Genomic DNA, 14,162 nt, shown 5'->3' on the forward strand with positions numbered 1-14,162 from the left:
TCAAGAACTTGGAAACATAGGAGACGCGGAGGAAGCAGAGGTCCCAGCCAGTGCGAAGGCAAGGAGGCAGGAACGTGTGGCATGCCTTCTGTAAATCAGCGCTGAAGCCGCCTTGGGCGCTGGGCGGCACTGTCCAGCCTGGTGAGACACCCAGCGGGCTGCCCATTCCCATTTCTCGATTCCTGACCACAGCCCTCGGTGGTCTCCTTCTGGTCTGTGGCTGTCAGCTGAGGTTCACGGAATTCTGCTGCTGGCAAGCTCCTGAGAGGCCAGCCCCAGCCTGGCCAACATTTCAAAGAAGGAGAGAATGACATCTCTAAAAGCACAGGTGTCACTTGTCTGAGCCATGAGAGGTTAAGTGGGCTCTGACCTGGGATAGATCTTTGGGGGAAGATTTTGTATCAAGTCAAAGCTTACAGAGTGTGTCAGAGTCCGTGCAGCCCAGTTAGTTTGGGAATGGGCTGCAAGTAGGTAGGGAAGGAAGACTTCCTGGAAGAGGTGGAATCGAAAGGTGATGAGATTCGTTAGTGGAAGAGCGGTGAGAATGTGGGTGGGGATGTAGGACTGAGCAGCCACGTGAGGTGTTGAAGTTGAACTGGGCAGTGGAGAGAGCCAATGTTTGCTCATTTATGGAACACCTCTTCTGAGCCAGCTTCTCTACAGGGAACTCCGTCTGCAGTGGGGAGGCAGATCTGAAAGACAGATCCAGGAAGAGCCTGGAGGACGCACCTGCCCCAGCCTGGTGGACATCTAAGATGGCTTCTCTGATAGAACAAGAAATATAGTTAGTCTTTGTGTTTGGCTCCTGGCAGAAAACTCCTAAGACCTTTGTAATTCTCTGAGTGATAAAAGGATCATGTGTTATTTATAAGTCGCCCCTTTGCATCATACCTCAGTTTATGTTAACGAGATGACTCAGCAGAGGGCCTGGATGGGCCTGGTCCCCGTGAAGGTCAGGGGATTTGAAGGTTGGAGCTTCTAGGGGCTGGAGTTTGAGCTCTACAACAATCCTTGAACAACAAGACTTGGTTAGCTTCCCGGTTAGTGAGGTGTCCGCATGTGGGAGGCTGTGCAGCTCAGTTCCATGGGGACCCTCTGGACTCATTCTGGGCACCCCTTCATTTGCCTGCTCATCTGTGTCCTTTATAACATCCTTTATAATAAACCAGGAAGTATATGTAAGTTTCCCCCTAAGTTTTATGAGTCGTTCTGGCAAGTTATTTGAAGAGTCCTGAGGAGGGGGTCATAGGAACCCCTGATTTATAGCCACTGGCTCAGAGGTATGGGTGGCCTGGGCTTACAATTGGTGTCTGAAGTTGGGGACAGTCTGGTGGCAATGAGCCCTTAACCCGTGGGATCTGTTAAAAACAAGGCAACAGGCCCCACACACGCCAAGCCCCACGGCATGGGATGGAAGCTTAACTTAATCACTGTTTTGCTCTCTCAGAAGTGGAAAATTTTTTAATGTTAATTTTATTTTTGAGAGAGAGAGAGAGAGAGAGAGAGATCCACCAGGGGAGGGGCGGAGAGAGAGAGAGAGAGATTGAGAGCGAGAAGCCCAAGAAAGCTTCACACTGACAGCAGTGAGTCCGAAGCGGTACTCAAACTTACAACCCGTGAGACCATGACCTGAGCAGAAGTCAGACGCCCAACCAACTGAGCCACCCAGGCGCCCCATCTCAGAAGTGGAATCTTAACCAGCCAGTCCGGAATCACCTGATCAGCACTAGTTAGGTGACCTGCTTCATGGACCCCTGCTGTCCCCTACACGGCAAGGAAACTTGCAGCAACCAACCTACCTTTTTGTTGTTGTTGTTTTAAGTGGGTTTATTTATTTTGAGAGAGAGAGAGAGAGAGTGTGTGAGGGAGGGGCAGAGAGAGAGGGAGAGAGAAGCTCAAGCGGGCTCTGGACTGTCAGTACCCAGCACCCAATGCGGGGCTCGAACCCATGAGCTGTGAGATCATGCCCTGAGCTGAAATCAAGAGTGGGATGCTTCACCGACTGAGTCACCCAGCTGCCCCTAGTCAACCTGCTTTTTGGCCTGGCACAATTTCCTTGTTCTTGCCCGCTTCTGCCTATAAAGTCTCTTGCCCTTTAAGCTCCTCAAAACTCCTTTCTATCCGCCATATTAGATGCTGCTCAACGCATGAATAATTGGATAAAGGCAATAAGGTCTTCAGTTGAATTTTTTTTTTTTTTTTCAATCAGATCCGATGTTACCTCCAGGTTGATAATGTCATCACGGAGTGAAATTTGTGGGACGTCCAGTTGGTGTCGGCTGAGACTTAGAACACAGTTTGGTGACACTGGAGCACACGCAGAAGTTCCAGAAAGAAGGCGGTTGTGCTTTGGGGGAAAGGCTACACTCTGAAGGGCGAACTGCTTGCGCAGAGACGGAATGGGGAGGTGGGAGGAGGAGTGTCGTTGGGGCGACTGGCACATGCAAAGATCAGGAAGTGAGGCAGAATGTGACTTCCCAGGGGAACTGAAAGTCTTTCAGCAGGACTCCAAGTCCCAGGAGGGAAGACTGGATGGCTAGTCTGGGATCCACCACGAGGTGTTCAGCCGCAGACGGAAGGGTTAATCACAAAGGTGGTAGGACTTGGCCCGCCCAAGAGAGAGTATCTTGTCTGGCGTTCGGACGAGGGGTTGATGTCACGGCTCCGCTCGTGTGTCTGCAGATGGGAAGTCGGCGACTCCTCTGAAAGTCCAGCTGGGCACCAAGAGGATGCTAACCGAGGCAGACTTGGACCCCAGCCCTGCCTCTCCTGCTGTGCAGTCACGGGCAGGTCTTCTCCACTCTCTGAGCCTCCGGCCGTCCCCATGTGTGAAATGTACAAGCGATAATAATTCATTTAGGCAGACCTTTCACAGCCACGGATGGAATGAGAGTTCTTGACCCTGGGGACAGAGCAGTGAAGAAAACAGACTCAGTCTCCTCCCCCTGAACAGCCAGCCCCCTGCTGTTGTTATAAATCCTTTGGTGAAACACAGCCCCCTCTCCATTCGCTGACATATTGTCATTGGGGCCTCCTCGTCCTAGCAGCAGAGCTGAGCCGTTGTGGCAGAGACCGTATGCCTTGCAAAGCCAGCAAGTATTTACTAGGTGCCCCCTTGGTCTAGAAAGTTCTGTTCTGGGGGAGACAGGTAGTTGACAGATACACAAGTTTGGAGCCTGAATCTGCCGCCTCCCCTCCTCCTGCCTTCCTCCTTCCCTCAGACTTCCTGAGTCTGAGAGCGCTATCAAATCCCCCCTCCTGCTTTTTTCAGCTGGCCGGAGTTTGGGGCACAGAGCCGAATGAAGAGGAGGTCTGTCCCGCAGTTCCAGCATTCATGGGCAGGTGACACAGTCCTCTTTTTACTCCCAGGTAAAGTGGGAACAACAGTGGCTGCGTAATGGGAATTGACTGAGATCACATCCAAAAAAGCATTTAGCACTAAGTGCTCAAGGAATGCTGGTAGGATTTTCACTTCTGGTTACAATCCAGAAGGACCAGGGCCACCTGGGTGGCTCCGTCAGTTGAGCGTCCGACTTCGGCTCAGGTCATGATCTCGCGGTTCGGGAGTTCGAGCCCCGCGTGGGGCTCTGGGCTGACAGCTCAGAGCCTGGAGCCTGCTTCGGAGTCTGTGTCTCCCTCTCTCTCTGCCCACCCCCCACTTGTGCTCTCTCTCTCTCTCTCTCCCCAAAATAAATAAAAACACTAAAATAATAAAAATGTTTTAAAAATTTAAAAAATGTAGAACAACCCCAAAGACCCTCACTATCATGGCGACAACTAGAAAAACCCATTCTTTCCGATGGAGCTAGTTCAGAGTGGTGGATGAAAGGGAGTTTTGATGAGCTGGTTTTCAGAGATAAAATGAGCCCTTTGTAGGTGAGTCAAGAGCAGTGACATCTTCTATACCCAGGGGCAGGCGGACGCCAGTTCTGGGTATGGGAAGGCTTGCAGAGATAAGGACATGTTTCAGGGACAGAGGAAATCAGCCAGTTACTGGAAGATGAGAGTTAATGTTTCAAGTGGCGGCCACTAGAGTGTTGGAGTCCAAACCTGGTGAGGGGGACATCCACATGGAGGGTTGTACTGGTATGGGGGGGTCAGAACCCAGGCGGGGTAAGGGCAACATGGTGGTCAGTCTGCCTGGTGGGAGGAGTCAATGTCCAAGCAAAGTAAGGAAGACATCCATACAGGTAGAGGAATGGTGTCAGAAAGGGAGACTGATTATATAGCGGGGCATTCATTCATTCAGGATAATGGGAATCAGGTTTCCCGATATCAGATATCAGCACCTGATATCAGGGTGCTGCCAAGTTGAACAGAAAGAAAACTAGAATGAACCCTATTGTACTTAATTGGAGGTGTTGGTATAAAATCATGGCTTTCAAAATATTTAGAGAGGTGCGCGCGTGCACGCGCGTGTGTGTTCCCATTTGTCTACTGAGAGGTCTTGGGACCAGTGATACTTCAGAGAAATGAGCACACTTAACACCCAGGTCCTGGTTTCTGAAACGCCATTCTCCGCTTAAAAGCAACCCAGCCTCTTTGGGAAATGGCTGGCTCCAGAGTTGGGACAGGGAAAGCCTGGAACATCCAGTTAGAATAGAAAGGAAGTGTTGGAGTAGGTCATCAGGAGGACCGCTGGTTGACCTGTGAGCCGGACCTGGGCACTCAGAGGCTCCTCTCCCATTCCTCAATCCTTGGAATGTGGGTTCCACTTGCCTTTTCTATTCCCAGAGGCTGCCCCAAGGACATAGCCTTGAGATAGCGATGTGGTGCTGAGATATACCATCTGGATGGTATATATGAATGGGTCCCTTAAAACAAATTTTTTTTTAATGTTTATTTATTTTTGACAGAGAGAGAGAGACAGAGCATGAGCAGGGGAAGGACAGAGAGAGAGGGAGACACAGAATCCGAAGCAGGCTCCGGGCTCTGAGCTGTCAGCACAGAGCCCGACGTGGGGCTCGAACTCAAAGACTGCGAGATCATGACCTGAGCCGAAGTCGGACGCTCAACCGACTGAGCCACCCAGGAGCCCCGAATGGGTCCCATTAAGGTCTCTACATAAACTTTTAAGATTCTGGTGGGCAGGTGTGGAGATCTACTCATCTTGCAGACACCCAAGACAAGCCTCGAATGTCATTCCTTTGCTTATTAAAACTGCCACCTACCGATCTGGAGTGGCCTTCTTCTTTCTTCCTGCCCTATATGTATGGGGACTAGTTTCAGATTTCACCCAGGGAAAGTCCTGAGGTTGCAGACCAACAGGAAGGAAAACTGATTGGCAAAAAAACGGATAAGCAGATGTCAAGAGGACACAGAAGCCGGTTGGAAAGGCTTCCCCTGGCCAAATCAAAGACGATTTAAGCATCAGAAATATGGGAGGAAGAAGCAACATCAGCAAAAAGGCCACAGTAAGTTTTGTCCTTCTAGGAAAGCGATGGAATAAACTGCAAAATTTGTCAGAATCAGCATTTTTAGAACTGTGGAAATCAACCAAAATCTCACAATAATTCAGGGAGCATGTAGTCAAGAAAAAGAGCTGAATCTCAGTAAAGAACAGTGAGCTCAGGAGAATCTTAACTTACTGCGGTTCGATTCCCCACCCTCCAACTCAGAAGTAGCCTTGAAAAGTAACAGTCTGGATAGCTGGTTCTGGAGAGAGAAGAACACAGCTGGAGCTCTTAAAAATCCTCACTGCCGAGCAGGAGTCATCATTTGATCTGTCTGATTTCCCTGGAAGGCCACACTTGAAAGGCTAGTCTTCAACTGACCCTGCTTGAACTTGCCCAGTGCTAAAAGCCTCTCTCCAGGGGACACTCCTCAAGTGTTTTAACAGGACAGCTGCCTGAGGCAATGAGGCAAATACCAGCCTAATCAAAAGTCTCAAAAGGAAAAGTTAAGGAATGAGAGATGTCCTTGGGGCTTTGAAAAGTTCTGATATATTCTTGGGATCTGAAAGGTCACCTGTATGCACAGGGGTTTGTGCACACCCAGGAAAGATCTGAGAAAGCCCTAAGCTCTCAGTTCTGGCTGGCTTTAAGGCTCTGGGAAAGCAGGAAGTGAAGGCTAAGGCAGAGCTTCAAACTTTCTGGCTGTGTGTTGAAGGTGTGTCTGAACACACAAAGTCCCTCAGCAGAGACTGGGAGACTTTTAGAGGCATTCAAGGAAATCTCTGTCCAGCCATCAGCTAACTTCTAAGCTAACTGAGTAGAGATTTTAGTGGGCTTACATGACAGAGACTTTACAGAGTTAGTTCAGAAAAGTCATTAAATAAGCAAAAAACAACAAACAACAGTGACAGCAAACCTTTAGGAGGAGGAAAACTCTGATTTCCATAGCTGCCGTATTATTTAAAGTGTCCATTTTTCAACAAAAAGATTATGGGACATACGAAGAAACAATGAAATATTACCCATACACGGGCAGGGAGGTGGGGGTGGGGCAGAAAAAGTGACTAAAAACTGTTTCTGAGAGAGCACAGATGTTGGAATTACTAGGCAATGATTCTAAATCAGTGATTTTAACTAAATTGGTATTGATCCTACCTAGATGGTGATAAATTAATATGCTAATAGTAATCCCCAGGGCAACCAAAAAATAATTCAAAAATATATAGTAAATGAAACTAATAACCAAGAAAGACCTAAGACATATAAAAAACAAATAGCAAAATGGGAGATATAACTCCTACATTACCAGTAATTACATTAAATATAAATGAACTAAACTCTCCAATTAAAATGTAGAGATTGGCAAAAAATTAAAAATAGAACTACCCTACAACCCAGCAATTGCACTACTAGGTATTTATCCAAGGGATACAGGTGTGCTGTTTCAAAGGGGCACATGCACCCGAATATTTATAGCAGTACTATCAACAATAACCAAAGTATGGAAAGAGCCCAATGTCCACTGATGGACAAGTCGATAAAGAAGATGTGGCGTATATGTATAGATAATGGAGTATTACTCGGCAATCAAAAAGAACGAAATCTTGCCATTTGCAACAATGTGGATGGAACTAGAGGGTATTAATGCTAAGTGAAATTAGTCAGAGAGAGACAAATATCACATGACTTCACTCATATGAGGAATTTAAGATACAAAACAGATGAACATAGGGAAGGGAAACAAAATAATATAAAAACAAGGAGGAGGACAAAACATAACAGACCCTTAAATACAGAGAACAAACTGAGCGTCGCTGGAGGGGTTGTGGGAGTGAAGATGGGCTAAATGGATAAGGGGCATTAAGGAAGACACTTGTTTGGATGAGCACTGAGTGTTTACATAGGGGATGAGTCACTGGAATCTACTCCTGAAATCATTATTGCACTATATACTAACTAACTTAGATGTAAATTAAAAATAAATAAGTAAATAAAATGTAGAGATTGACAGAATGGCCTAAAAAAGATGATCCAATTGTATGCTGTCTACAAGAGACTTTGCTTATTTTTAATGTTTGTTTATTTTTGAGAGAAAGAGAGAGAGGGGGAGAGGGAAAGGGAGAGGGGGAGAGAGAGAGAGAGAGAGAGAGAGAGAGAGAGACAGGATCTGAAGCGGGCTTCTTGCTGACAACATCGAGCTTGACCTGGGGCTCTAACTCATGAACGTGGAGTTCATGACCAGAGGGGAAGTCAGACGCTTAATTAAAACTAACTGAGCCACCCAGGCACCCCAAGAGACTCACTTTAGATTAAAAAAAAGAGAGAGAGAGAGAGAGAGATAGTAACGTATAACCAGTTGAATCAGGTTGGAAACCGGGGGTCCATACATATGCAAAAGGAGAGTTTGACATGCACAGTTTCAGAGTGACTCTGCAAAATGCTTCATAATCAAAAAGAGGAAAAGAGTAATTGCTTAATAGTTGGTTAATCAAGGGAACGTTAAGTAGTGGTTAAGCAGGGACCCAGAGGCCCACCTGCCAGGGTCCTATCCCGAGTACCGAGTACCGCCACTTACAAGCTGTGTGACCTCAGGCAGTTCCTTTCCCTCTCTGTTTCTCAGTTTCCTCATCTGTAAAGCGATAGAAAAACCGTGTCTCCCTCACAGGGCAAATGTGAGATCTCTCAGGGCGCGCCCCCACCCCCCAGCCAAAGACCACCAGGAACTCACTCGCGGTCGAACAGATCCAGAGTTATTGCGAGTTTCCACAAGGGGGAACACACACCCTGGGGAACTGCGAGGCGCGTGCCAAACGCTATTGCTACTGAGTACCTATTATTAGAATAGGCGATGTATACACCCAGCACTAGCGCCCGGTGGTAAACCTCACAGAAACAGATCGAGGCAGGGCGCTTGTCCCGCTTCCCACCTGAGGAAACAGACTCCGACCAGGCCGGGCCAGCGCTCGCCGGACTGGATAGGGGTTGGAACAGCGCCTTGTGACCCCGGGGTTGACCGTGCGGCTCCTGCCCCCACCCTCCGTGCCTTCTCTCCTACTTGTGTCAGCACTTCATTCCTCCACCCTCTTTTCCGAGAGGAAGCAGTGTCCTGTTTTGTGTTCTTCTTCCTGAATCGGGGAGGAATGTTCCTGAGGAGGGGCTGCTGGGGCAGCACGTGGGGTTATAAAAACCACCGCGTGGAGGGGAGCCGGAGAGAAGAGGAGGATGGCGGAGATGTGTGACCCCAAGGAGCCGGATGACCCCGGTGAGGCTGAGCCCCCACCCTGGGGTGACGGCAGGGAGGGCCGGGCTCCCTCCAGGCTCCTGGGGGAGTCAGGCCTGGCCTCCGGCTTGCAGTCCTGACGGCGGGGCTCGGGCAGGCTCGGCTTCAAAGCTCGGCTAAGTGTGTTCTGTCCCGTTCAGAGGTGGAGGTGTTTGGGGACCAGAGACTGGCTAAGAAATACACCGGCCTGCTCAGGAGCTCACGGAGCCTGCCAGGTACCGAGGTGGGCGTGTCCAGAGCGGGCATCTGGGCAAGGGGCAGCCGAGAGGCCCCCCGCTCCAGCATGGGGGGTGGGGGGGGGTGGGGCAGGGTCCATCCCTGCGGACCTCAGCTCTGCCCGTCTGCTGGTCCTTCAGGGTGTCTGACCCAGGCCCACCTGCCTCTGCTGCTGCTTCTCGTCTCTCTGGGCTTCTTCATGCTCCTGGTGACCACTCTGGTTCAAGGTGAGTCAGAGGCTAGGGGCTCGGAGTCTTGGGTCGCTTTAGGTTGTCCCTCTGGGAAGGTCTGGGTGCTATTCCGCATCGCCTTCTGTGTGGCTGGGGGCTGGTTACTACCCCTCTCTGAGCCTGTTTCTTCATCTGTGAAATATAGCTCGTCTTCCTCCACACGGGACCTAGGCTCCCAGAGACCTTGAAACTAGATTTGACACCGGGTCAGGCCTGAAGCTGGTGCTGATGAAAGGGCAATTCTCGGGGCTCCTGGGTGGTTCAGTGGGTTGAGCGTCCTACTTCGGCTCAGGTCATGATCTCATGGTTCATGAGTTTGAGGCCCGCATTGGGCTCCCTGCTGTCGGCACAGAGCCTGCTTTGGATCCTCCGCCCCCCCTCTCTTTCTATCCCTCCCCCACTTGCTGTTTCTCTCTCGCGCTCAAAAATAAATAAACATTAAAAAAAAAATTGGGGCGCCTGGGTGGCTCAGTCGGTTAAGCGTCTGACTTCAGCCGGGGTCATGATCTCTTGGTTGGTGGGTTCGAGCCCCGCATCAGGCTCTGTACTGACAGCTCAGAGCCCGGAGCCTGCTTCGGATTCTGTGTCTCTCCCTCCCTCTGCCCCTCCCCTGCTCACACTCTGTCTCTATCTTCCTCTCTCAAAAATAAATATTTAAATTTTTTTTTTTAAATAAAAAATAAATAAAGGGGAATCCTCTGGTCTGTTGCAGTCTCCAGGATCCACCAATCCCTGCAGAGAGACACAGGGGACCATCGGGAGAGGAACCATCAGGAGAGCCCCGGCCTCGGTGAAGGGCTAGATGCTGGGTTTGGGGCAGGAGAGGGCTCAGAGGCTGTGTGACTTTGGATGAGCCACCGCATACCCCTCCCCCCAGGGGTGAAGGAGGGAGGGTAGAGGTGGGGGAGGAGACTGGATCCCCCAGTGAGACCCTGGGGACGATGTCAGGCAAGTCATTTTCAGAGCCTCAGTTTTGTTGTGTGCATAATGGACTCTTGGGGTCCATTGTGAAATCTACTGATAATGTTGTCACGGGGCCCTCTCCACACCACGCACACCCTAGGTGCTTAATAATTGAAGTCCTCTTTTCCCAGGGGATGTTTCTCAGGCCCAGAAACAATCATCCCTGGAGGAGATACTCCAGCAGCTGACCTGGATGAATGCCACCCTGGGTAAGCGTCAGACGCCAAGGTCGGGAGGGAGTTTGGGGATCCCAGGTGGGGCTGGAGCCCACTTTCTATGGCTCCTGGCTTCCTCAGGCTCGGGTCCGTCACACGGATTTCCTGGGGACTGAGCCGACAGCTGAACACAGGGGCCCGGCCCTGGGTTCCCAAGATCTGATGCACCTGCTGGGGGCCTGTCTGTCCCAACCCCGCTCTCCTCCCCAGCTGGCCTGTGCCGCCACTGCCCCTGGAAATGGGAACTTTTCCAGGGAAGCTGCTATTTCTTCTCCCTGACCCAGAACACCTGGAAAGAGTCCATTGCCGCGTGTCAGAACATGAGGGCCCAGCTGGTGGTCATCAACAGCACTGAGGAGCAGGTGAGCTGAGCAGAGCGCCCGACTGGGGCGGGACCTCGGGAAGGTCAGCGAAAAGCCTTGTGTCCCTCTTCTGCCCTCCCCGAGATGGAGGCCTGGGGCGGGGAGATGGCAGGAAAGGCTTCCTGGAAGAGGTGGCCTTGGGAAGGTCATGTGAGAGAAGAACATGCCCAAGAGGAACCCATGTGTGAACAGAAAGGGAACTCAGAGCCCTCTCGAGACTGTGCAGAATCTCTCCCCAGACATGAAGCCAAGGCTCCAGTAAACACGTTTCCACATGTGTACGCACATTAACACAGCCACAACACGCGCGTGTGTGAACACATACAACTTGAGTGAGGGCTATCGGCTGGACCACAGGTCTTCCGTTGGGGGGTGGGGGGCAGGGGACCATGGGAATGTGGGCAGACGTGGGGAAGGGTGATGTCTCACTGCCCGTCCTCCCCCGCCCCAGAAATTTCTGAAGTCTTGGAATACGAAAAATAGCCAGCGCACATGGATTGGCCTCAGTGACCACCACAATGAGGGTTCTTGGAGATGGGTGGACGACACTCCCCTCCAACTCAGGTGACCTCCCGGAGACAATGGCCTGGGAAGGGTGGGCACTGAAACCCAAACCCGGATGCTCAGACTCTGGAATGGGAAAGCATCATCTGATGGGCTTGCTCGGTGGAGATGCAGAGTCCTGACTCCATCCCAGGGTGGGGGAGTCTGATTCTATAAATCTAGGTGTGGGCCCCGGAATCTGCATTTGTACTTTGCAAGCACTGATTCCAGTGGGAGCGGTGTTTGAACCCTCGTTCGGAAAACGCTGCCTCTGAATCCTCGCCACTCTCTGACTGCTACGGGGGCTTTTGCCACCGAAGGCCGGGGACCAGCTCTTCCAAGGGTGGGCTGGGGAGTGGGCTCTGGGTGGAGCAGGGGGGCCGATGGCTTTGATGGTGTTCACAGCTTCTGGAAAGAAGGGGAACCCAACAACCACGGGGATGAGGACTGTGTGGAATTGTACAGTGACGGCTGGAATGACAACAGATGTAGTACAGAAAACTTCTGGATCTGTAAGAAGCCCTCGTCCCCCTGCCCGGGCCCCTGAGGGCCAGTGCTCCCCGTGCCCCACCCCGTCTCCAGAGATCAGGCAACGAGCTCATGCGTGCGTGCTGCTCGTTTCTCTCGGGCTTCATTCTTTCTGGTTCTCCTGCTGGTGGACTCCCATCCTTCTCCTGCATGGAGGCCTTTAAGATCCTGAGAGAGACTCCGAGACCCCCGTCTCCTCTAAGATCTGTCCCTTTGTAGGCTGTAGACGTCTCCCTTCTTCTGTTGATGGTCTCAGCCCCTCTCCAACACCCCCCATGACATCCCCTTAATAAAGTCACACACTGCATTATGTGTTCCATTGAACTTCTATTTTTTTGGCCACTGTTTCACTTACTATAGTTTTAAATTATATTTGATATAAACTAGGGTATTGTTTTCTTTCACTCAGTTTCTCTCTACTACTTTGTATTTTATTTCTCAGATACAGTTTTGGATTAATTTGTAATTTGGGTTGGGAATATACATATATACATATAAGTATGTACATGTCTATGTGTCTGGCTATCTATTTATCTATCTATCATCTATCATTTATCTATCTATTATCTATCTATCAATCTATCATCTATCTATCTATCTATCTATCTATCACCTATCAACCAATGTATCTATCTATCCATCTATCATCTATCTATCTATCTATCATCTATCAATGTATCTATCTATCATCTATCTATCTATCTATCTATCATCTATCTATCTATGTGTTCATTCATTCCTGAACACATCATGTCTTTATACGGCACTTTTAAATGTCCTCCAGTAAAGTTTTGTGACTTTCTTCATAAAAACTTTATTACTAAATGTGTGTGTTAGTGTCCTATTGATGCTGTAACAAATTACCACAAACTTTGTGGCTTAAAACAGCGCAAATGTACCTCTTACAGCTCCAGACGTTCAGTGTCTTAATTGTCTTCGTGTCCTTAACCTTTTTGATAAGTACTAGTCAATTATTCCTTTTTTTAAAGTTTATTTTTATTTTCTTTTGAAGGTGGGGGGAAGGGACAGAGAGAGAGGGAGAGAGAGAATCCCAAGCAGGCCCCACACTGTCAGTGCGGAGCCTGACACAGGGCTCGAATTCACAAACCGTGAGATCAAGAGTTAGACGCTTACCCGACTGAGCCACCCATGCGCCCCTATTTTTAATTTTTTTAACTTTATTTTTTAATTTTTAATTTTTTAAATGGTATCTGTGCCCTTTATTTCTTTTTCTTAAATTTTTTTTAATGTTTACTTATTTTTGAGAGAGAGAGAGAGAGAGAAACAATAAGTGGGGGAGGGACAGAGAGAGAGGGAGACACAGAATCCAAACCAGGCTCCAGGCTCTGAACTGTCAGCACAGAGCCTGACGTGAGGCTCGAACTCACAAACCGTGAGATCATGACCTAAGCTGAAGTTGGATGCTCAACCGATTGAGCCACCCAGGCATCCCCTATTATTATTTTTTTATAATAGCTATCTTAGTGGATGTGAAGTGCTATCTCATTATGGTTTAGGTATGCTTTTGGTTTGGGGTGTCCAGTGCTCTAGGTCTCCTCAGGAGGCAGAGCTAGGAAATACATGCATGTGTTCTAACTGAAACACATACACATACACTTCTATATTTATTTCTGTATCTACTTGTCTGTGTACATATGAGTAAAAACTATGAGTTCAGGGATGCTTGGTTGACTCAGTAGAGCATGCGACTCTTGATCTTGGGGTTGTGAGTTCGAGTCCCTGTTGGGTGTAGGATTACTTAAAAAAAAAAAGCACAAATTCATACCGATACTCTACTTCCTGTCCAACACTGCAGTTCATTCTGGCCTTTCCCCTGTGCTTACTTGTAAATTTTTAAAATGTTTTTATTTATTTTTGGCAGAGAGAGAGCTCATGTGTGCGTGAGCATGGTGGGGGAGGGGCAGAGAGCGAGAGGGAGACACAGAATCTGAAGCAGGCTGCAGGCACTGAGCTGTCAGCACAGAGCCTGATGTGGGGCTGAAACCCATGAACCTTGAGATCATGACCTGAGCCAAAGTCGGACACTTACCCGACTGAACCACCCAGTCGCCCCTCCCCTGTCCTTATTTGTAACATCTTTCAGCAACAGTGAGAGACCTGGCTCTCATTATTCACAATATATTTGCTAATCATTTGCTCAATCCTAGAATACACAGGAAGTAGTTTCAGAATTTATAATTCATATCTCTGTGAGAAACAATTATCCTGTTGTTGAAGTATATCCTTTCATGGATTCTTCAGCAAAGACTAATGGGTACAGAATTCCTTAACATCTTGTGTGTAATTGAAGGACAGCTGGGCTGGGTATCAAATCTTAGGTTTGTGCTTTTGTTCATTGAGTTTTTGTTTTGTTTTTTAAAGTTTGGGTTTTTTAAAAAAGAGAAATGGGGAAGGGGCAGAGAAAGAAGGAG

The 14,162-nt window shown here is 49.0% G+C and overlaps 1 protein-coding gene across 1 annotated transcript; it reads left to right on the plus strand.

Moving 5' to 3' along the window:
• The first annotated feature begins 8,513 nt into the window (after positions 1-8,513).
• Positions 8,514-12,054, plus strand: CD209 (CD209 molecule). Its single transcript, XM_045496455.1, has 8 exons — positions 8,514-8,655; positions 8,814-8,888; positions 9,030-9,116; positions 9,832-9,909; positions 10,214-10,291; positions 10,508-10,659; positions 11,111-11,223; positions 11,608-12,054. Exons 1-8 carry the CDS (start codon positions 8,616-8,618, stop codon positions 11,747-11,749), a joined length of 765 nt encoding a protein of 254 aa, XP_045352411.1. The 5' UTR covers positions 8,514-8,615; the 3' UTR covers positions 11,750-12,054.
• The last annotated feature ends 2,108 nt before the right edge of the window (positions 12,055-14,162 follow it).

This window comes from Leopardus geoffroyi, chromosome A2 (assembly GCF_018350155.1).
Source record: "Leopardus geoffroyi isolate Oge1 chromosome A2, O.geoffroyi_Oge1_pat1.0, whole genome shotgun sequence".
Classification (NCBI taxonomy): Eukaryota; Metazoa; Chordata; class Mammalia; order Carnivora; family Felidae; genus Leopardus; species Leopardus geoffroyi.